This window comes from Hyperoodon ampullatus, assembly GCF_949752795.1.
Source record: "Hyperoodon ampullatus genome assembly, chromosome: 7".
Lineage (NCBI taxonomy): Eukaryota > Metazoa > Chordata > Mammalia > Artiodactyla > Ziphiidae > Hyperoodon > Hyperoodon ampullatus.
In genome coordinates this window covers 103,647,534-103,669,699 of record NC_136920.1, presented here as the reverse complement: position 1 = coordinate 103,669,699, position 22,166 = coordinate 103,647,534, and the positions used below count along the sequence as shown (strand labels likewise).

The following is a 22,166-nucleotide window of genomic DNA, read 5'->3' as shown; positions in this document are numbered from 1 at the left end:
TTCCAAAGTTCCTAGTATAATGCCTTGGCCCATAACCATGCTTAATCAATATTGAGTGGAATTCTGCTGAGTCAACTGAGGGAAATAAGTAGACTGTGTGGGTGGTATACTGTGGAATAGGGGAACTTCCTGGCCTCACTAAAATCATGCCATAAATGCCGTCACGTATTGTTGTCAGCAAGCCAGCCTCTTTCTAAGTCCCTGCCACTCCCTAATACTGCTCAAGAGGCTTCTGAGGGTTTGGCTCAGCGAACAGGGAATTCTTTCCCGAGCATCCCTTCCTTCCTGCCAATTCAAATGGATCTGGCTGCAGACAGAAGGTTGCCAAACTTCCTAAGGTGGTACTAAAAATGTGGACCGGAGAATTCTCATATGCCCCCCAAAAAGCCTACCAGTCTACTATTTCATTTACTAGGCTCCAAGACTGGCCTGCTGTAGTGGAAAGCAGGCTCAGTGAGATGCTTTCCTTTCATCTCGCAGTGTCAGCATGCCATGGACACCAGCCAGCAGAATGCTCTCAGCTGGGACCCCATATCATCCATAGCTAAAGAGCAACAGATGCTGGCCAATGAGGTGGGGACATCTATGCTACTCAACTGAGCCATAAAAGCAGGTTTTTTTTAAAATAGAGAAACTGTAAAGTTTGAACCCCAGTAAGCATCATGGATATCACTACCATTAAGCAGCCCATGGATCAGATTCAACGGATCCATGCTTAAAGCAAGTATGCCCTCATTAAAAACAATTCAGAGAGGCAAGAAATAATTTTGTTAAGGGTGAAAAGTGTGATCAAAGGTGTGAACTCAGGTCCACTGAAACAAATATGTGCTTTGGATGCAGACAGACCTGGATCCTTCCTATGCAATCTGTGTACTTTTGGGAAATTTTTCTAATCTCAATATTCTGTGGGATAAAGGGGATTATAACACCTAGCTCAAGTGGCCGTGGTGACACTTAAACGAGATAATGCACTTAAAGAAGCTGCCAGGTCTGTGGCAGGTGGTAGAGGCACAATCCAGGGACGGAGATGTTCCTTTCCCTCTCACTCCAAAAGCAGATGCATCCTGCCCAAGGCTAGGAGTGAGGCGCCTGGTGACAATTCCACACGCAGGTGAGTGAGATGATTTGAACATTTCTGAAATGTTGGCCTAGATTGTGCTGGGTGTTGGACAATTCACAGAAGTAGAAAGGCCCGCTGCTTTCAGTGCTTTCACACTTGCAACTCAGGAGCCCACCTCCGTGCAGAGGGCTCTCCTCCCAACCTCCCGAAGGAGATCTGGATTCAACCTGACTTTCACCTCAATTTTGACATGTTGCCACTTCCAACAAGGCCAGTTTCCTTACTGAAAGAAGTCCTTCCCCTGGGTAAAATCCCAACAGCTTCATTTGTTTAAATTCCCTTATTGGTCTTGCTAATGCCGGGTGTGGTTTTTCCTCATTACGGAATATTGATAACAAGCAAACCAGCACGGGAAAGGAAGGCAGCCGCTCGATTCCCTTGCTGCCCAGGGAATGATCCGTGGTACTGCCGGGTGGAAGAGGCGTAGCTGAGCAGAGAGGCGCCGCCGGCCCGGGCAGGGGGAGCGGAGCGGGGAGGTCGGGACCCCAGGGCTGGGCGCGAGGAGAGGCGGCGCGGGAACCTCCTGCGGCCGCAGTGGCCGGGCCAAGCCCGACAGGTTCCAGCAGCTCCCCTCACCCCTCCCCACGCCTCCCGGGTTTTCCCCTGGGTTCGGGGTTTCCTGTTTCAGTTCTCGGTGATCTCCAGCAGCAGGTGCTGGTTTGCCAACCTCAGCTCCAGACGAGGCGAAGGAGGAGAAGGAAAAGAGGAAAGGGGAGGAGGAAGCGGCGCAGCGGCTGCGGCTGCCGCTGCGGGCGGGCGAGGGGCGAGGGGCGAGGCGACAGCGGGAGATCCAGGCTCGCTCTCCCCGCGGAGCAGCGGCGCGGGCGGCGGGCCGAGCCGGGGCCTCGGCGTGTGGCCGGTGTGCGCGGAGGCGGCATGGGGGAGCCTCCCACTCGCCCCGCGCCCTAGCGGCGGCCAGAGGCTGAAGGAGAGGCGGCCGCCCGCCGGAGGGTCCCGGGGCGGCCCCGCTTCCAGGGCATGTGGTGATGGCTGATGAGAAGAGACTGCAAGTAGGTTGAGCAACAGATCCGGGTGCGCGCGCGTGGGGCGGGGGGTGGCGAGTGGTGCCAGCCGGGGGAGGGGGAGCCGGGGCTGCGGCCGGCGGGGAGGGCGCGCGGGCTGGGCGGGCGGGCGCGGCGCTGAGCGGGGAGGGCCGAAGTGGCTGCTGTCGCTGCGGGCCCCGCTGCCGGCTCGCCGCTTCCTCGCGGGGCCGGCCATGCCGGGTAGCGGCCCCCAGGTTTGTCCCTCGGGAAGGGGGTGGAGGGGCGGACAGCGGCGACAGTGGCCCTGAGGGAGCTGGGCGAGGGGAGGGCCGCGGGCCGGGAGGCCGCGCCCGAGCGCCGGGCGGAGGGGCCGGGGCTGGGGCGGCCGCGCCGGCGGATCTCCAGGCCCAGGCGGGTCGGGCCGCTGGAAGTCGAGTCCCTGAGCCCCGGCTGCTCCCGGGGCTCGGGCGGGGTCGAGCGAAAGCCCAGCGCATCCTCCAGGGCGGGAGAGCCGGCCCCACCGGGGATCTCGGGCGAGGGGAGGCCGGTCTCTTCGGCCCCGCGGCCTAGGGCTTCGGTCCACTCCCGGCCGCCCCAGGGCACGGCCGCCGAACATGGAGGCGGACCCGGGCGCCCCGGATGGAAACGGACCCACAGTCCCGCTCCTGGGGCTCAGACCTCGCGCGCTGCGGGGGGAGGCGGGGGGGGGCGTGAGGCAGCATCCGACAGCTCGGATCCAGCCCCAGCCATTAGCTTTTATTATCCATCCCTCCAGCCAAACCGCCGCCCCCAGGCGGGCCGTGGCGAAACCCCCCTCTGCCCCCGTGTCCCCTCACCCCTCAGTCTCCAGCCAAATTCCCATTTTCACCCTGCGTTCATTTAGCCGGACCGGTCCCCATGTTTAACTCCCTACAAAGAGGTGTTACAAATACAACTTGGAGAAATAAATCCCGCATTCCCTCCCTCAACTGTCTCGTCCTTCACCCCTTCAAGACCTTAAAAACAGCCTAAGCTTCCAAGTACTGATCACTCTAACTGGATTTCTTGCCGTTTGGGTAACCGTTAACAATCCTGGTCTGTGCTCTGTGTTTTGTGATAAAGAGAAGAAATACTAATCCAGATTTAGGGAAAGTTTTCGCGTTGGTTGCAAGAATGTGTTGGAATATCCCCAGGCCCGTGAGGCGCTTATTGATTCAGGTTTGTTCTTTTTTTTTTAACCATCTTAGAATAGTTGCAGAGATACTTGGGACTCGGTATATTTAGAAATTTGGGAAAATTCATCAGTTCTTCACTTATTTCCGCATTTAGTTTTTCTAATGTATATTATAAACAGAAAACCGTGGATATGCCTCATACAAGTTTTTGGACGCTGGAGAACTACAAGAAGTAGGAATGTAATGTGTTATTTTTTTTTAAAGTCTTAATATATTTAGGGTATGAGGGTATGACTTTCATTTATTTAATCACATATGCAATTAATTTTAGTCGCAATTTCTCAATTTTGATGTTATCTATTGTTCGAATATAAGGATAGCTTCACCAAATATTTGTAAAATTGTCTTACTGTTGATAACCCCAGGAAGATGCTTATTTCAGACTTGCCTCCCTATTCACCTGCTTTCTTCCAATTTGGCATCTGGATTTTAAGTTACCTTAATCTGTCTACTTGAAGATACCCTAAACATCAGAATGGTCTAGTACCTGTGTATCTATGATTTGAAATGTTTCCATATTTTTACTTAGTTTAAAAATGGATTTTGCTTTCAAAGTAGGTTACATTTCTACCTCTAGCATCTGGTCATCACACAAGTACTTAAACTCTAGATATAAAGTAAAATGAACTTTTAAACAAAACAACAGCAAAAAAGAGGCCACTATTTTTTTAACCTGCTTTTAATAATGAAAGTCTAATGAACTAGTTTATTATAATGGAAAATATTAAATGATAGGAAACAGAAACTTGGAATGTTTGTATGCTGATGGAAGTTTTTATTAGTCATTTCCTTTTACTACATTTTTGTTTTAATTATTATACTAATAAAATTATCCTATTTTATACTACTGGCTTCTTTGGAGCTATGTTTTCATGGATTACATCTGCCAAATTGAACCCCAAGTGTTCAATGGGTATAGTGTTTTTTAAGTATTTTTCTCATTCTACAACTGGGTGACCTTGTCTTCATTCTAGCACACCACAATGTTTTCTACATTAATTTTAATTACTGTAACAGATGTAAAAGTGTTGCTATCATTTTATAGTTTTTAATACCATTTTTATATCATTTTATACCCTTTTAGTGCTTTCCATTGCTTTTCTACATATATTCAAAAGAATTCTACTTTCATTCTTATTTGATAGCAGTTTTAAAGAAGCAAACGTAAGATTTTAAGTAGGAGGTTTTTTTTTATCATTTTAGTATTAGAATTAGAATGTAGGATTGTAAACTAATTGGCAGTTATTGCTCATGTGAGACTGGTAAACTTCTATTACCTCAGCAAATAATTATTTATTATCAATCTAGGTGCTGTATAAGGACCCTGACCTCTAAAAGAAGAGAGATTATTAACAGGGAGCACATAAAGCTAGATGGAATATTCTACATGCCATTAGCAAAGAAGTAGGAAATTCAGGCACTGGGAAAGGTGGCATGCCAGGCCTTAAAGGTGGGAGTCATTTCCAGATGAATACCCTGAGTCAAGGAAAGCAGGGAGGAGGTGATCCAGTGTGTCTGGAGCGTTCCCCGGATGGTGGGAGTAGTGGATGATTAAGGTGGCAAAGATGGTTTCAAGGGTATAGTTTTTGTTGGAAAGAAAAATATTAAGTAAGAAGGTCAGTGAATAACAGAAGCATGTTAAATCAGGAATTCAAATTTAAGCCTAAAATATCGTGATTCTGGGGTTCAGAAATACCAAATGTTCTTTAAAAAATTTGTATTTTAAGTGCTGATATGCCTCCTGTATGATCATCTCTAGGTCCATCCATGTTGCTGCAAATGGCATTATTTCATTCTTGTTTTATGGCTGAGTAATATTCCATTGTATAAGCATACCAGATCTTCTTTATCCATTCATCTGTTGATGGGCATTTAGATTGCTTCCATGTCTTGGCTATTGTAAATAGTGCTGTAAGGACCATTGGGGGTGCATGTATTGATTCGAATTATGGTTTTCTCCAGATATATGCCCAGGAGTGGGGATTGTCGGATCATACGGTAGCTCTGTTTTTAGGTTTTTAAGGATCCTCCGTACTGTTCTCCATAGTGGCTCTACCACTTTACATCCCCACCATCAGTGTAGGAGGGCTCCTTTTTCTCCACACCCTCACCAGCATTTGTTATTTGTAGACTTTTTGATGATGGCCGTTCTGACGGGTGTGAGGTGATACCTCATTGTAGCTTTGATTTGCATTTCTCTAATAATTAGTGATGTTCAGCATCTTTTCATGTACCTTTTGGCCATTTGTTTGTCTTCTTTGGATCTTCTACCCATTTTTTGATTGGGTTGTTTGTTTTTTTGATATTGAGCTGTATGAGCTGTTTATATATTTTGGAGATTAATCCCTTGTCGGTTACATAATTTACAAATATTTTCTCCCATTCTGTAGGTTGTCTTTTCATTTACTTCATGGTTTCCTTTGCTGTGGCACACTGTATTTTGGATCCAGCAGCATAAAGATAACTTTCAGATCTGTGATGTGGAGATATCAATTCTCCATCTTTGGTTTTTATAGCTGACATAATAATAGCTATTGTGTATTGTGCACTGATGTGCTAATGTCATGCTTATGCTTGCTTTTATTATCTTCATTCTATAGATGAGGAAACTGAGACACAGAAAGTTTAAATAACTTGTCCAAAGTCACACATCTAGTAAATTGCAGAGGGAGTTTGAACCCTTGAGTCTGACTTTAAAACTCATGCCCTTGGGGCTTCCCTGGTGGCCAGTGGTTGAGAGTCCGCCTGCCGCTGCAGGGGACACGGGTTCGTGCCCCGGTCCGGGAAGATCCCACATGCCGCGGAGCGGCTGGGCCCGTGAGCCATGGCCGCTGAGCCTGCGTGTCCGGAGCCTGGGCTCCGCAGCGGGAGAGGCCACAACAGTGAGAGGCCCGCGTACCGCAAAAAAAAAAAACAAAAACTCATGCCCTTAACCACTGAGCAGTTCTGCCTTCCTGTGATACTATTTTTAGTTCTGTAAAAAGTGTGTCATAGTGTGTGTGTTCGTATGTTGATACACATTGTTTCAAAATTAAGAGATGCATGATGATTCTTATGCCCGGTGAACTAGCATAAAGTAAAGCCCATAAGCAGATGCCTGAACACTCAAAGCATTCTGCCTTTAAGATAAATTATCAGATCTCTAAAGGTAGATAGGGAATAAAAATCCCAAGTTCTTCCTGCTTGCCTGGACACTCTTCCCCTACACCCCCTCATCTTTTGCCTGGCTCACACCTCATTATTCAGGCCTCAGCTTAGATCTCACTGGGTTTACTCCATTGTGGGTTAAGATTGGTAATAGTAGGTGACACTTACTGTGCCAAGCACTGTTCTAAGTGCTCTACATATATTAATGCATCTAATACTTACTGCACTCCTATGAAGAAGTATTTCAATACTTTTTTTTTTCCTGATGAGGAAACCAAACTACAGTGTGGTTAAATAACTTGCAAGAGGTTTCACAGTTAATAATGGCAGAGCAGGTGTCCCAACTTAGGCTAAGTACCAAATATTAAGGTCTCTTTAACCTAATACATGTTAATAAATATATTATTGTGAGATTTAAACTATACAATAGAATCATCTCTCTTGGTAGTTTATAGAGCTTGGTGCCCCACCTTTCCATCCCCATTTAACATTCACTAAGGATTTTCTCATGACATTAAAAATATTTCAAACATTTTCTTCCTAAGAGCATATCATTTTACTTAATCATTCTCCTATTTCAGTTAGACATGTGTTTTCCCCCAGTATTTCAAAATCATAATGCTTTAGTTGAACATCCCAGTAAATTTTTTTTTCTGCATCTGTGTTCTTAGGATGGTTTCCTAGAAGTAATGATCAAAGAGAATAAGCTTTAAGGTCTTTGATGGCCAAAAAGTTTTCCAGAAAAGCTGTATCGGTATGTACACTTGTCAGAAAAGCGTGAGAGAGCTGATTTCATTCCATGTTTGAATGAACTATTAACTGTAAAATTTTTGGACAGTTTGTTAGATGAACATTAATATCTAATTTTAATGCTGACTTTTTTCTACTTATATTTTAAGATATTAAAGTAGGCAGGTTGATTAAGAAGAAGCAAAGAGAAAAGTAAAACCACCTGGAATCTTCTGACCCATAAATAACTTCTGTAAATGTTTTAATAAACACTCTCCTATTTTTTATTCCTGTAGTTATACTTTACAGAATTTTTACTTGAGTTTTAAATTTAAAATACAAGCATTGTCTAATCACCCATCTTTAGGCAAAATTATTTGTTTACTCCCCTGTGTTTTCAAAATACTTTAAATCCCTCTATAACACTTGTATATTTGGTGATAGTTAACTGTTTCTTCTTTATTTCTTTTTTGCTTTCTGTGTCTCTGCTCTTCATCTATAAAACAGGAAAAAAAAATACTAGCTAGGGCATAGATTTGTCATAAGGTTTAACTGATAATACAAAATGTTTATAACAGTACCTTATACTGTGCCTAGGATCTTCTTTATCTTATTTGTAGTCTTTAGGCAAGGACTCTGGTTCACACTGTTTTATCCCAAGTCTTCTACAGTGTTCAATACCTAGTAGATACTTCATGAATGTGTTTTTATTGTTAAAGGCCATAAAGCATGTTCTTTAAATGGATCTGCTGATGTGGTAGGGTGAACAAAAGTCAGTAGATGGTTATGAGATGATCGCAGTAATCAGTAGAGCAAATAACACAATTTGTGTACCCAAACATTTTAAAATTAACTTAGGGGGCCTCCCTGGTGGCGCAGTGGTTGAGAGTCCGCCTGCCGATGCAGGGGATACGGGTTCGTGCCCCGGTCTGGGAGGATCCCATATGCCGCGGAGCGGCTGGGCCCGTGAGCCATGGCTGCTGAGCCTGCGCGTCCGGAGCCTGTGCTCCGCAACGGGAGAGGCCACAACAGTGAGAGGCCCGCATACCACAAAAAAAAAAAAATAAAAAAAAAAAAAAATAAAAAATAAAATAAAATAAAATTAACTTAGGATGTATGATGTGATTTCTTGAGTGGTCATATGCATTTACCCTTATCTACCCCACTTAGCTGGGGAAGGATATTATAAAGGAGAATTTCTAAAAGTTAGTTTTAAAGTCTTTCAAGAACAAAACATTTTAACTATTTTAAATGGAAAACTTTAAATACATGGATTATATTTTTCTACCTTCAAGTAACATGTAGCCTATAACTTCACTTATTATGAAGCATAATAATAGCTGACATTTATGGAGTACTAACTTTATTCCAGGTACAGTATTAAGCACTTTACTTACATTATCTAATTTAGCTTTACAACAATTGTATAAAGTTTATACTGTTGTTTTGCCTATCTTCCAGGTGATAGAACAGGGGTTATCAAGATTTTTGATTTATCCTATCTAAATAGCAACGCTTCTTGCTTTTTTTTAAAAAAAAAAAAGATGGTGAGAACAGCAGAACTCAATGATTTCTGTTCATTTATATTAATGATTTTTGGTCTTCTCTCCTTGCTGTTAGCTGTTCCTTGCTGACATTATCACTTCTTCCCTCTAATTTGAAGAAGATAACTGCTATGGACTGTGAAACTGAATGACAACAGCTAATATTATGGCTAACATAAAAGTATTTAGGCAGCAATTAAAGGCCTTTAGGACTCTCAGATTGTCTAGGTTGGAGAACTGAGAAATTGCACTTTCAGAGAGAGTAGTTGGGGCCTCTAACAATCAGATAGACCTGGGTTTGAATCCCAGCTCTGTCCTTTACTGGCTGTGACCTTAGACAAAACTCAGTTTCTCTTTGATTTCTTGTACTTTGCAAGTTGTTTTTACTGATTAAACTAATGAGTATAAAAGTGCCTGGTACATAGAAGGCAGTGAATGTTATTATAAAATGACTTAGCAGTATTCACTGAATTGATTAGACAGAGATTTTGTTTGTTTGCTTTATTTTTCTGTCTACTTATTCACTGGCTCTTAATTGTGTTCTGGGTAATTGGGCTTACCAGATGAAAAATACCTAAAAAATCAAGTTTACTGTTATTGGTTTTAATATGTCAGTTTATATTTTAGATTTTTCAAAGGGCTTTCAAATTTATTACTTCATGTCATTTAGGGTGAAGCTAAAATTAGTTTCTGTTCTTTGTTCTTAGTCATCTACTCATTTCCTATTCAAAATTACATGGGCTTAATTTTATCCTTATTCTGTGACTTAGTCTGTTTCAAATCTTGGCTTTTACTTTATAACTTATTTTTATTATTTTGTATACTTATAGGGAGCAGTTCTCCCATATAATTGAGGCTGCCTCCTCATTGTTGACTTAGATGTTTTTTAAGTCATCGTTTCTTTGAATTGACCCACTGAGTTGACGATTTTATGTACTAGATACTTCTTGGAATTTTGCTGTAATTGTAAATGATTAGTACAGATCTAAAATGCTGGAAGTGTGCAATAAATTATCTATTTTGATAAAGTAGGCATTATTTCTATTTTTGCTAAGATAGAAAAATGCCTTAAGTAACATAAAAATTGTGTTCATAAAGTATGTTAAAATTAGCAATATCATGCATAGGAAAAATAGTTTTAAATAGGAGAGATGTTTTCCAAAGTGCATTTCTATTATTTTGACTAACGCATTTTATCTTTTAAAATTAAATTTTAAGTTAAATATTTTAACATTTTTATTTTATCACATTTTTAAAATAGAGAAAAAGTAAAAGTGATAGTGAAAAATCATCTATAATTCTCCCCTAGAGATAACTTAAAGTTTTGGTAATGTTTTCATTTTTTTTTAATCTCCTAGTCAATATAAACACATCCTTTAAAAAATTTGTATGCATATGTAGTTTTGTTTCTTGCTGTTCATTCAATATACCATGTTTTCCTATATCATTAAATATCCTTTTAAAAGATTATTTTTATTGGCTGAATGACATTCAGTACATTCAAATACTGCAATTTCATCAAGCTCATATTGTTGATTATTTAGAGTATGACCAATATTTTTATTGTTACAGCGAACAATGTGATAAATGTCCATGTATATAGATCTTTGTACACATTGATGAATATATTTTAAACAAATTCCTAGATGTGATCATGCAAATTGCCCTCTAGAAAAGTTGCACCAATTTATATTCTTAGAAATGCATGTGTGTCGCTCTCTGCACCCATCACAGTTTCCCTTCACAGTCTGTCTTTGTTAATTTGATAAACAAGAATGACATAATAGTGCTAAGAAGCTCCTTCAGTAGAGTCAGAGAGATTGAGTTTGAGTTCCTGTTCTGATGCTTGTGTGATCATGGGCAAATTTCCTATATTTTCCTAAGCCTCAGTTTCTTTGTGAAATTGTGATGATAGTACCTATTATCATGGTAATATCATATAATATCATGGTTGTGGCTATTAACCAATAATGTACATTGAAGCATAAGCCCTTGAGAGATGTTAGCGATCATTATTAATTATGAATGAGATTTCACCTCATTATATTCTATACTTGGTATGCCTATATTTTATACCTTGTAGTGGGTGGTATAAAGGAAAGTTAGTCAATTTTAAATAACCACCTTTTTTTTTTTTTTTTTTTGTGGTACGCGGGCCTCTCACTGTTGTGGCCTCTCCCGTTGCGGAGCACAGGCTCCGGACATGCAGGCTCAGCGGCCATGGCTCACGGGCCTAGCTGCTCCGCAGCATGTGGGATCTTCCCAGACCGGTGCACGAACCTGTGTCCCCTGCATCGGCAGGTGGACTCTCAACCACTGCGCCACCAGGGAAGCCCAAATAACCACCTTTTATATACTTTTAGTTACATTGTAAGACTTAGTTCCAATATTTTTTCAGTTGCCTCTCTTGATTTTCAGGATATATTATAAGTGACCCCCAAATAATATAAATTTTTAAAAATATGTCACCTTTTTTTTTCTTGTCTTATTGCATTGGTTGAAACCATAGAACAGTGATATTAGGCATTTGAGCTTATTTCTTGTTTTACTGGGTCTTTCTCCTTATTATTTCATTTTTTAAATGCCAATGGCTATTGTTTCCTGACATAGGTGTCCCCTGCTTACATACACATATTCCTGCAAATATCTATAAAAGCTAAATGTGAGAAACTTGAAAATAGATTTATATATTATGGGAGAATTCCCTTAAATTGTTAAATTCCTAAGTATCTTTTAGGCACATCTTCAAAAATATATTTTCAGCATTTGACTCATGTTCTCTTCTTTTTAAATTGAACATACAGTCAGTTTAAATAAGCCTAAATGTCAGTAAGGCTGAAATTTTGCTGCTTTCAACCCACTTAATGATTCCATTCTTTTCTCAGTGATACAGACTTTGAGGCCCACTTTACTTTTCACCATTGTCTGCTATTACATTATATTTATAAAATACTAGTTAAAGTAAATGAAACAAATTTGCCCCTTGGAATAAAACCCTTATTCAAATAAAGTGTTAGGGTCATAGTCCCAGAGCCCTCCTTACTCAGCTTCTGAGGCATCTTTCAGAAAACTGTTTGAAAATGACTGCCCCCCAAAAAAGATTCAAATAATTTACAAATCACAAATATGACAGTGCTACTGAAACTGAAGTTTTCAGAGGCTAGCAGGAAACCCACCCTGTGATATCATAAGGTTTTTGTTAAATAATTTTTGTTCCAAAGTCCTGATTTAGCATGTTTTAAAAAATGATTAAGTATAGCAACATATACTATATGAAGATAAGGTATTCACAGATCTAGGTAGTGTCTTTCTATTGTTGGGTTACTAAAATTTGGATCCTGGACTCTCTTCTTTTTTGTACAGTTTTCCATCCATGCAAAACTATATTTTTAAATACCATCTACATGCTAATGACTACCAAATTTTTATCTCCAATACTGACTTCTCTCTTTTACCCAGCTGTCTTTGGACAGCTCTACTTGGATAGCTATTAGTATCTGAAACAAAATTATCTAAAACAATTTTTGTCCTTCCAAATCTGTCCCTTTCCAAGTCTTCCCCACTTTATTAAATGTTTCTACCATCTTCTCAGCTGCTCACACCAAAGATCTAGAAGTTCTTGATTCTTCATGTCTCTTTCATCTTCCACACCCATCCAATGAAAGTCTTTAATCAATACTTATGATTAAATGAACTGAATTAACAGTGTTCAATATTAGAAAAATCTATTATCATAGAATGAAATCTACTGGTTAAATGTGTATTGTTATAATTTGAATATACTATATAACTTACCTTTCTTATATTTAGAACTTTTGTATAAAGTATAAGTAAGATTATACATATATTTGATTAGTTTTGGTGCCATCTTTGTTTGGTTTTGTCATAATTAGGCTAGCCTCATAAACCAGTTGGGATGCTTCGCATGTTCTTAGGTGCCCTAGAATAATCTCAGTAACAAAGGATTTTGCCAGAAAACACCCATAGAAAAAATAGGTATAGCATTCTTTGTCAGGAATGGAATAGAGGGTATAAATCTTTAACAAAGTTTTTATTTCTTCCATGGTTATTCACTTACAACCTTTTCTTAAGTCGGCTTCAGTTATGGATTCTTATTTATTGGCATAAAGATTTATGCAAAGAATCCCTTCCATTTCATTGAACATTATATTTGTATTGTTAATTTGTAGAGTTCCTCAACCTCTTGGTCACATTTTTAGGAAGTTATTCACTTATTCATTTATTCATTTATTTATTCATTCATATTTAGAACCAGCTCTCCATTATATTAACCATTTCTACATTTTTTTGCTTCCCAATTTACTTATTTATGCTTTTAATTTTATTACTTCGTCTACCTTTATTTTGGCTTGTTTGCTTATTTTAACCTTTCTAATTTAAATGTTTAATTCAGTTATTTCTTTTTTCTATTAAATACATTTACACCATTAATTTTTTCATTGAGTATTAATTTGGCCACATCCCATAGGTTATAATTCTATTGTCATCCATTTTTAATGTCCATAATTTTATTTTTTATTTTTCTTTTAAGGGTTATCTGGAAGAGAGTTTTAATGTACAGATATTGGGAGATTTAGGGTTTAAAAAATTTTTTTGTTGTTATCAGATACTAACTTCTCATTTTTGTGTCTCATAGTCAGAGTATACTTCCATTCTCTATGTTTGAGTTTTTCCTAAATGCCTTGAAAAAGTTGGTCAGTCGAGTGCAAATGTCCTCTGTATCTTATCTTTGAAGTCAAGAAGTCCCTAGCAATTACTCTGTGAGTACTTCAGATAGGGCCATTTTAATTGTTGTTGCTGTTGTTGATTAAATATGCATATACCCTGGAATTTAATGCCATCATCATCATTTAAGGCCTGTGGATAAAAGAAGTAAATCTAAAGCTTTAGATTGTCAGGGCTTTTTGTCATCTTTGTGTAAGGATAGGATGGTGTAACTTTCAAAATAAGCTGATTTCTAAGTTTGTTTGAAAAGTATTTGAGTTCCTTAAATGGGGCATCTCTGCCTGCAGATCTCTACACCTCTTGGCCCTTGTGTGCTCCCTTCTGTGTGTGTTCTAGGATTTCCTGGGGTTGGAAGTTGAGCCAGCAACTCTGTTTTTCCATGGGCCCCACTATGCTCTTTACCAGTTTATAGTATTTCAGGGTGCATCTTTCAAATACTCTCACCCCCCCAAATTGTAAAGCTTTGGAAATAACAATTAGTTCTTCTTTCCTGGCCTGTTTATGGATGGGATGAATAAATTGGCCAAGAGAAATGACAGAATTATAGAAAATACTCCACATTCTTTAAAATGGATGGTGGACAATTCTAGTGATCCCTATAACTAAGAAAAACAAAATGCTTTAAATTGCTGCTCTTTTATTTCCCATTAAGTTCTCTATTTTTCAGTGTTCTTTCAGGTCTTTTGATTACATTAAATAGAGGCTCTGCTAGGTCCTAAGGTCTTTAATCTCTCCCTTTTAAATAAGAACCTCAGTAGGGAATCAGAGGCAGCTAATGTTTGAAGTCAAATACTGATCCACAAATTAGAAAATTTTTCTGTACTAGGAGAGAGACTAGGTTTAGAATAGGTAGTATAAGTGTGATTTTGAAAAAAAAAAATCAGGACTTGGCTTATAAGAAAAAATTTCACAAAATTAATTCTGTGAGTTTGGTTGATGTAGAAAATTTTAACTGCTAGCCTAGGTGGCTGGGAAGCACGTGCCAGGTTGACAGCTGCAACTTAGCTTCTAGACCATCCCATGCTGGGAGAGCACCTGAGTGAAGATGTGGCAGGTAGAGAAAACACTTTGGGATTCCTGAGTGATAGCCAAAAGCCAGAATGCCAATTTGGCAAGAGTGCTACCAGGTGCTGAGTCTTGGGCCTGAGCATTCCTCAAAATAACAAGTAGATCATAAATGTTTATTTCCCACTTTGATAGCAAATGAGTACTTAAGTTTTATGTGCATTTTAATAGATTGAATACTATTTTATGATAAACACCTAATATAAGCTAATCCAGTTCAACATGGATTTATATGTGATCAAAATCCTGAAATAATTTTCTTCTCAATGTGTGCTAACCTCTTCCACAACTTTTTGTATTATCTCTTAAACAAATAATCAGAAGATAAAATAAAACAATCAGTTATTTATTTTAGAAATACTGGGTCTGGGGACTTCCTTGGTGGTCCAGTGGTTAAGACTTTGTGCTTCCACTGCAGGGAGCATGGCTTAATCCCTGGTTGGGGAACTAAGATCCCACATGCCAGCATGGCATGGCCAAAAAAATAAAAATGAAAAAAATAGAAATACTGGATCTAAAGACTGATTAATTTGTTTTATTGCTAAATATTTGCTTCCCAATGAAGTAGCTTTTTGCTTACTAAACCCAAAGGCTTAAGAATCTCTTCCAAGAGTGGGAAATGCGGAAAGTCGTTCTGTCCTCCCTGCACCCCCTTCTCTCCATGCACATGTGTGCACATGCACACACGCACACACATGCACACACAAGTGCAGAGGAGGAAAGGTGCCGACAAGGAAGGAGGTCCAGAGACCAGGATTACGCTAAGATTCTTATATTTAAAAATCTTTCATCAATCGTTTTATCTAAATAAATAGTCACTTGGTTTAACAAGCCATCCTTAGAGTATCCATTGTACTTACGCCCCTTCCTCAAGAATCTTTCATACTTAAATATTTAATAATTACTTTAATCATATAAACATCACAGTACCCTCACTGATCTTTCTTTTGGAGTTTTGATTTTTGCGGGAAGGGAGACTGGACGGAGCAACTAGGCTGGGAGTATCTAGACGACCAAATGGCAGCATTAAGCCTCTAGGTATCTTGAGAGCTGGGAAAGAAGACTGAAGATGCGTTAGAAAAGGAGGCAGAAGAGCAACAAGAACGCACTTCCTGCTCCTGAACATTGGCGGTTCCCTGCCGGCGGTGCTTGTCCTCGCCTTTCACTCTTCACCCCAGTCAGTACCGGTCCTCTGGGTCTTGTGGAGGCTGGGAAAGGACTGCAGGGTTGAGGGTGGTAGGCTGGTTACTTTTGACCGAGAATTAGAGGCTAAAGTAGAGACAACGTTTGCCTCATTGAACCAACTCTGTTTTCCCAATTCACCGCTATTCCTTCTTTTTTTTCCTCTAAGTTATTGTCCTTTTATTTATTCCTAGTCTTTCATTCATACATAGGTGGGCATACCCTTTTTCTCTCCTGCCCCATTAAATCCATTCTCCTGGTTTAAAGTTCTTAAAAGAAAGAAAGAAAAAAAAACTTACCCTCCCTACCCACCAAAATATCTTTCTATATCTTATTCCTTTCCTGCCAAACTTGTTAAAAGAATACATATGCTCTCATCTCTTCTTCAGCACACACTTACTCCTTAACTGGGAGTTTTTAGCCTGTGTTCTGTGGTTCCCCAAAGGGTCCATGGATAGAATTTGGGCATTCTGTGATGTTGGATGGGAAAAAAATTATGTATTTATATTCATATCCTCTGATTGAAATTTACCATTTCCCTCAATTATGAATGTAAGCAACAAGTACAATTTTAATAACAGCATATATGACTGTGTCATCCACAGAAATCATAAATGTTTCCCTATCATGTTACAGTTGAAGTAAATACTCTGAAATATCATTTTTACTTTTAACTACTTCAAAATCATGGTAGTTATTAGGTCTGCTGCTACATCTTATTTTAATGTGTTAATAAAAGGCATATATTTTACTATATCACACTTTTACATATTTTGATGACTATTTTATTATAATTGGCTTCTTTGTAATGCAGTCTTTGTTTTTGCTTTATGCATGTAAAAGCATTACTTCGAAAAGAGGTGTATAGCCTTCATTAGACTGAGAAAGGATCTATGGCATAAAAACTTGGTTAGGAGCAGCTGCCTGTTCAACCCACCTGTCTTCAAATCTCCAAAAAAGCTCCCTCAGTGGTCACTAATCACCTTTACCCAATGTCCTCAGTCATTCTGCAGTGTATCTGTATCATTTGGTGCCATCAGTTATTTTTTGTTACTCCTTCCTCTTTTGTCTATAGTATCAAATCCATACTGGACCCATTAGCTCATCTTAGAAAATATCTCATATTTGTTTCTTTTTTTCTGCATAATTTAGATACCAGTCACATTTTGCTTAGACCATTATGTATTATAATACCTTCCTAACTTGTCTTCTTTGAGTTTTTTGCCCCCTCAAACCTAACAGAGCTGGAATTACCATCCTAAAATGTAGTTAGAAACACATCATTCACATTCTCAGAAACTTTCAGTGGTTCCCCATTACCTTTCTTTTTTGTTATCGATAACTTTAATTTTTATTTTATATTATAGTTGATTTAATTACCTTTCTAAAATATGGGTGGAAATACACTATTCCCTTTTTCAAAAACCTTCAGTAGTTTCCCAGTAACAAAGTTGAAACACTAGTATGGCATTCAAGACTTTCCATGAACTAACCACATCCTAACTTTCTAGCATCTTCTACAGCAGTATTAATCTCACAGTATTCTGTATATTTTATCATCTTTCATGTCTCTGGGCCTTTGATCCTGTTTTCTCTGGGCAAAAATCCTTTCTTTCCCTACCTTACCCCACTCCCCATCTTGCCCTACCACAGACACATACACCATAGTATATATAAGAATGTGTCATCATCATCATTCTGTTCTCAGCTTATATGTTGCCTCTCAGAACCTTCTCCAATCTGAGCCAATGTCTTTGTCTCTTGTATTCTATGGTATATCACTATTAACAGCATTAATTTTGACATGAGCTATATTGTATAGGTATTCATCTATTTGGTTTCTTTAGTAAATTTATATTCCTTAGGGTAGCAACTGTATTCATGTTTGTACCCTCTCTCATCTTCTTCACTCAATGTCACTTTCTCATAGTAGGCATTCAAATAAATGTTTCTTGAGTGAATACATGAATTCATTGAATACTGGCTTAACCTCTGATTTAGCTTGATTGGGTAACCATGGACCAGGCCGCTGTTGTCCTGCGTTTCATCAGAGTATTACTTTTAAAATGTATTAGTTGTATACATTTTAAAATAGAATTTGATCACCTAGCTAACATCTGTAAAAATGCCGTAAGAACTAAATTACTCCATATTTAATGATATTACTATCAAGAATATAGATTCCTAAGTCATAGGATTTTTTTTCATAAAAGATTTGTTAAATAACAATTACTTAAGGGAGAAAATTATTATGGCTTTAATTTTTTGATAGTAACTTACAGATCTTAAGAGAAAGCTAATTCTTAAAAGTATACTAATTTATTACTTTATTAAAAGTTAATGAGATTATGAGAGAGGTGGGAGACGATGGCTGATCTTTGTCTACAGCCATTTATTTTAAAATAATTTTGCACAGTCCACCATCTATATTGCTAAACTGAAAGAAGTATTTTCTCATTTTCCATAAGAAAAACCTTTGTTTCCTTTCAGGTGCTTGTTATAATTTCTTCTAATTTTACTTCCATTTTCTCCCACATCCCTTCACTTCTGCCCACCATCAGATCAATGTATTTCTTCTAAATTACTGATTCCCAGCCATTTTTATACTCATGTTCCTTACTAAGCTTTCTACCATTATCTTCTTTTTTGAATATGTTTTTCCTCCAGTTTTATCAAGATATAATTGAGATAAAGCATTGTATATATTTAAGGTGCACAGCATAGAGATTCAACTTACATACATCAAGAAATGCTTATCACAGTAAGTTTAGTGAACATCCTTTATCTCATATAGATACAAAATTTTTAAATTAGAAAAAAAAATCTTTCCTTGTGATGAGAACTCTTAGCATTTACTCTCTTAACATCTTTCACACATAATGTACAGCAGTGTTCATTATCTGTATCATGTTGTACATATTACATCCCTAGTACTTATTTCTCTTATAACTGGGAGTCTGTGCCTTTTGACCACCTTCATCCAATTCTCCCTCCCCCCACCCCCTGCCTCTAGTAACCACAAATCTGATCTCTTTCTATTTTTTGTTTGTTTGTTTGTTTGTTTTTGAAGTATAGTTGACCTACAGCACAATGTTAGTTCCTGTTACACAACATTGTGATTTGATATTTCTGTACTTTTCAAAACAATCACCAGGATAAGTCTAGTTATGATGTGTCACCATACAAAGATATTCATAGTTATTGATACTATTGTCTTCTAATTATCCTTATTAGCCAAAGTATTCCATGACACTTAAATCTTGAGTAAATTTTCTTACAAAAATGGATAGGTATGTTTGGCTTTTCCAAACTAAATGTCATTCCCCTTTCCCTCTGAGAAACATTGTTCTAAATTATTTTATTAATTTAACAAAATTCATGTTCTGAGATTATGAACAAAGGCAGAACTTTAGAATTATATTAATGAGAACATAAAATAATGAAAATCTGGTTTTCTATTTTTTTGTACTGAAATTTCACTTTTAGTATAAACTTTTAAGATAATACTTAATATTTACTATGTGCCAAACACTGTCCTAAGTTATTATATATATATATATATATATATATATATATATATATATATATATATATATATATATATATATATATATTACAACCCTGTGCTGTTGGTGTTGTTATTATCCCCATTTTATGGTTGAAGAAACTGAGACAGAGCAGTTGTGTAATTTGTCCAGGATATTTGGATACTTTTTGGGAGCGGGTGTGTTATGGTGTTTTTTCTTATATCCATAAATTATAAGATCTCTCTCTTGCTCATCCTCTTTTCTTTGGACCCCATGCTGTAGTAAACTCTACCCTAGAACTTATAGTAAGGGGTCAGGTACACGTTTCAGAATACCAGTAAATCAGATATTAGAAATAGTGCTGCCTGTATAGGAACACATGGCCCAGTCTAGTCTAATTCCCTTTGTTACGTGGGGAAATTGGTTTGTCATTGAGAAAAAGTTTGGATGGAATACCATATCCCTTTTCTAACATCAGCAAAATAGTGGTACCCAAATGTGGCAAAGCAAATAAAGAAAATGACAAGCCAGTCTTATGATTATTGATGTAAAAATTCCTAGGGAAATACCAGCATATACAGTATAATCCTCCAAAATGTAATCATGTTTCTATATTAGTAAATCTTTTAACATAGTTCACAATATTAGTAACTCAAGGAAGAAATTGTACGATCATCTTAATTTTTTTTTTTTGCGGTACGCGGGCCTCTCACTGTTGTGGCCTCTCCCGTCGCAGAGCACAGGCTCCAGACGTGCAGGCTCAGCAGCCATGGCTCACGGGCCTAGCCGCTCTGCGGCATGTGGGATCTTCCCGGACTGGGGCACGAACCTGTGTCCCCTGCATCGGCAGGCGGACTCTCAACCACTGTGCCACCAGGGAAGCCCTTAATATATCATTTTAATGCAATACACATTTTTAATTTTTTTCTTAAATCTTTCATGTAGGAGGAAAACATTTCTGTAAGTGACTTCTTAAAGGCTACATATTGTGTGGTGTGTAAATGTATAGTTGTATATAAACATATAATTACATACAGCTAACACTTAGTGCATACTGTGTGCCTGGCACTGTTCCAGGTGTCAAGTGTTTTACATGTATTAGCTCATTAAATTTCAAAACAACTATTTTTGTGTGTGTGTGTGTGTGTGTGTGTGTGTGTATTTTTTTTAACAGATGAGGCATGAGGAGGTAAATTTGCCCAACGTGATAGATGTGTATGTTTTATATGTATATGTGTGTGTGTACAACCTAACCAGTCATCAATATAATGCTTAATAATAAAACACTAGACACATTCCCATTAATATCAGGAATGATACAAAATAACCATTGTTAACATTACAATGTAATTAGACAAAAGTATGAAGCAAGAAATGTAAAAATTGGTAAGGAAGAGGCAATCTGATGATTTTACATTATTATATATGCCTGGAAAACCCAAGAACCTCAGTGAAACACTAATAGAAACATTGAGTTCACTGAGATACCTAGTTCACTAAAGTTTTTATGTACAAGAATAAAAATAATTATTTTTTAGACACCAACAATAACTAGTTAGAAAATATAAGGGAAGGAAAAAACCTCCATTCACAGCAAAAACAAAAGCAAAATATTTTAAGACAAGTTTAAAAAGAAATTTATAAGCCCCCTACAAAGAAATCTAGGGGGCTTCCCTGGTGGCGCAGTGGTTGAGAATCTGCCTGCTAATGCAGGGGACACGGGTTCGAGCCCTGGTCTGGGAGGATCCCACATGCCACGGAACGGCTGGGCCCGTGAGCCACAACTACTGAGCCTGTGCGTCTGGAGCCTGTGCTCCGCAACAAGAGAGGCCACGATAGTGAGAGGCCCGTGCACCGCGATGAAGAGTGGTCCCCGCTTGTCACAACTAGAGAAAGCCCTCGCACGGAAACGAAGACCCAACACAGCAAAAATAAATTAATTAATTAATAAACTCCTACCCCCAACATCTTTAAAGAAAAAAAGAAGGAAAGAAATCTAGGAACTGTATTGAAAGAGGAAATTTCAATCAATTATTCTTGATTAAACAATATAGTAAATCAGCAGTGCTTTTTAAGCAAGGATTACTACAACACAATCTCCATCAAACTTCCAACAGCAGCTTTTCTATTAAAACTTGTCAAACTAATTCTTAAGTAGCTGGAAGCATATACATGCAAAAGATTCTCATATGATTCCCACACTGCGTAAAGTTTTGAGGTGTGTTGCCCTTCAAAGCTCTGCATGACATAGTTTGTCTTGACCTTGACCTTTCTGACCTCATTTGCTGACTCCTCCCCTTGCTCACTTGCCGCCAGTCATACTGGCCACCTTGCTGTCCTGTGAACGCTCTCATCTCTGGGCTTTGTACTTAACCCTCCCTCCTCCTGTTACACATTCCTTTCACTTCATTTAGGTATCTGCACAAATACCACCCTATCATAAAGACCTTCCCTGATTAAAAGTTTCTCTATAGCATTTACCATCACCTGACGTGTATTTACTGTTTACATTCTCTCCCTCTGTGAGTTTGGTGAGAGAAGAGACTGGCTTTGTTCTTGCTGTATCCCCAGCACCTGGCACCTAGGAGGTGCCCGTTTGCTGAATGAAACTGGCATTAAAAATTACAGGTAAGATCACTAAGAGTTCTGAAGAGAGGATGAAATTACAGTCAATCTTGTTTTTCTTGAACAGTTTACCCTTGAACATCAGAGGCATTAGGGGCAGCGACCCTCTGTGCAGTCAGAAATCCGAGTATAACTTCACAGTTGGCCCTCCTTATCCAGGGTTCTGCATCCCCAGATCACCAACCAAGAATCACATAGTCCTTATGTATCTGTTGAAAAAAATCCACATATAACTGGACCCATGCAGTTCAAACCCACTGTTGTTCAAGGGGCAACTGTAGTTA

At 38.7% G+C, this 22,166-nt stretch overlaps 1 protein-coding gene across 1 annotated transcript in view; it reads left to right on the top strand.

Moving 5' to 3' along the window:
• Nucleotides 1–1,936: 1,936 nt before the first annotated feature.
• ZC3H12C (zinc finger CCCH-type containing 12C) overlaps nt 1,937–22,166 on the top strand; it is a gene marked incomplete at both ends in the record, with an annotated part of 63,515 nt that continues 43,285 nt past the window's right edge. The window contains one exon of the mRNA XM_079708512.1: nt 1,937–2,130. Coding sequence (XP_079564638.1) covers nt 2,107–2,130 — 24 coding nt within the window. The remainder of the gene's footprint in view (nt 2,131–22,166) is intronic.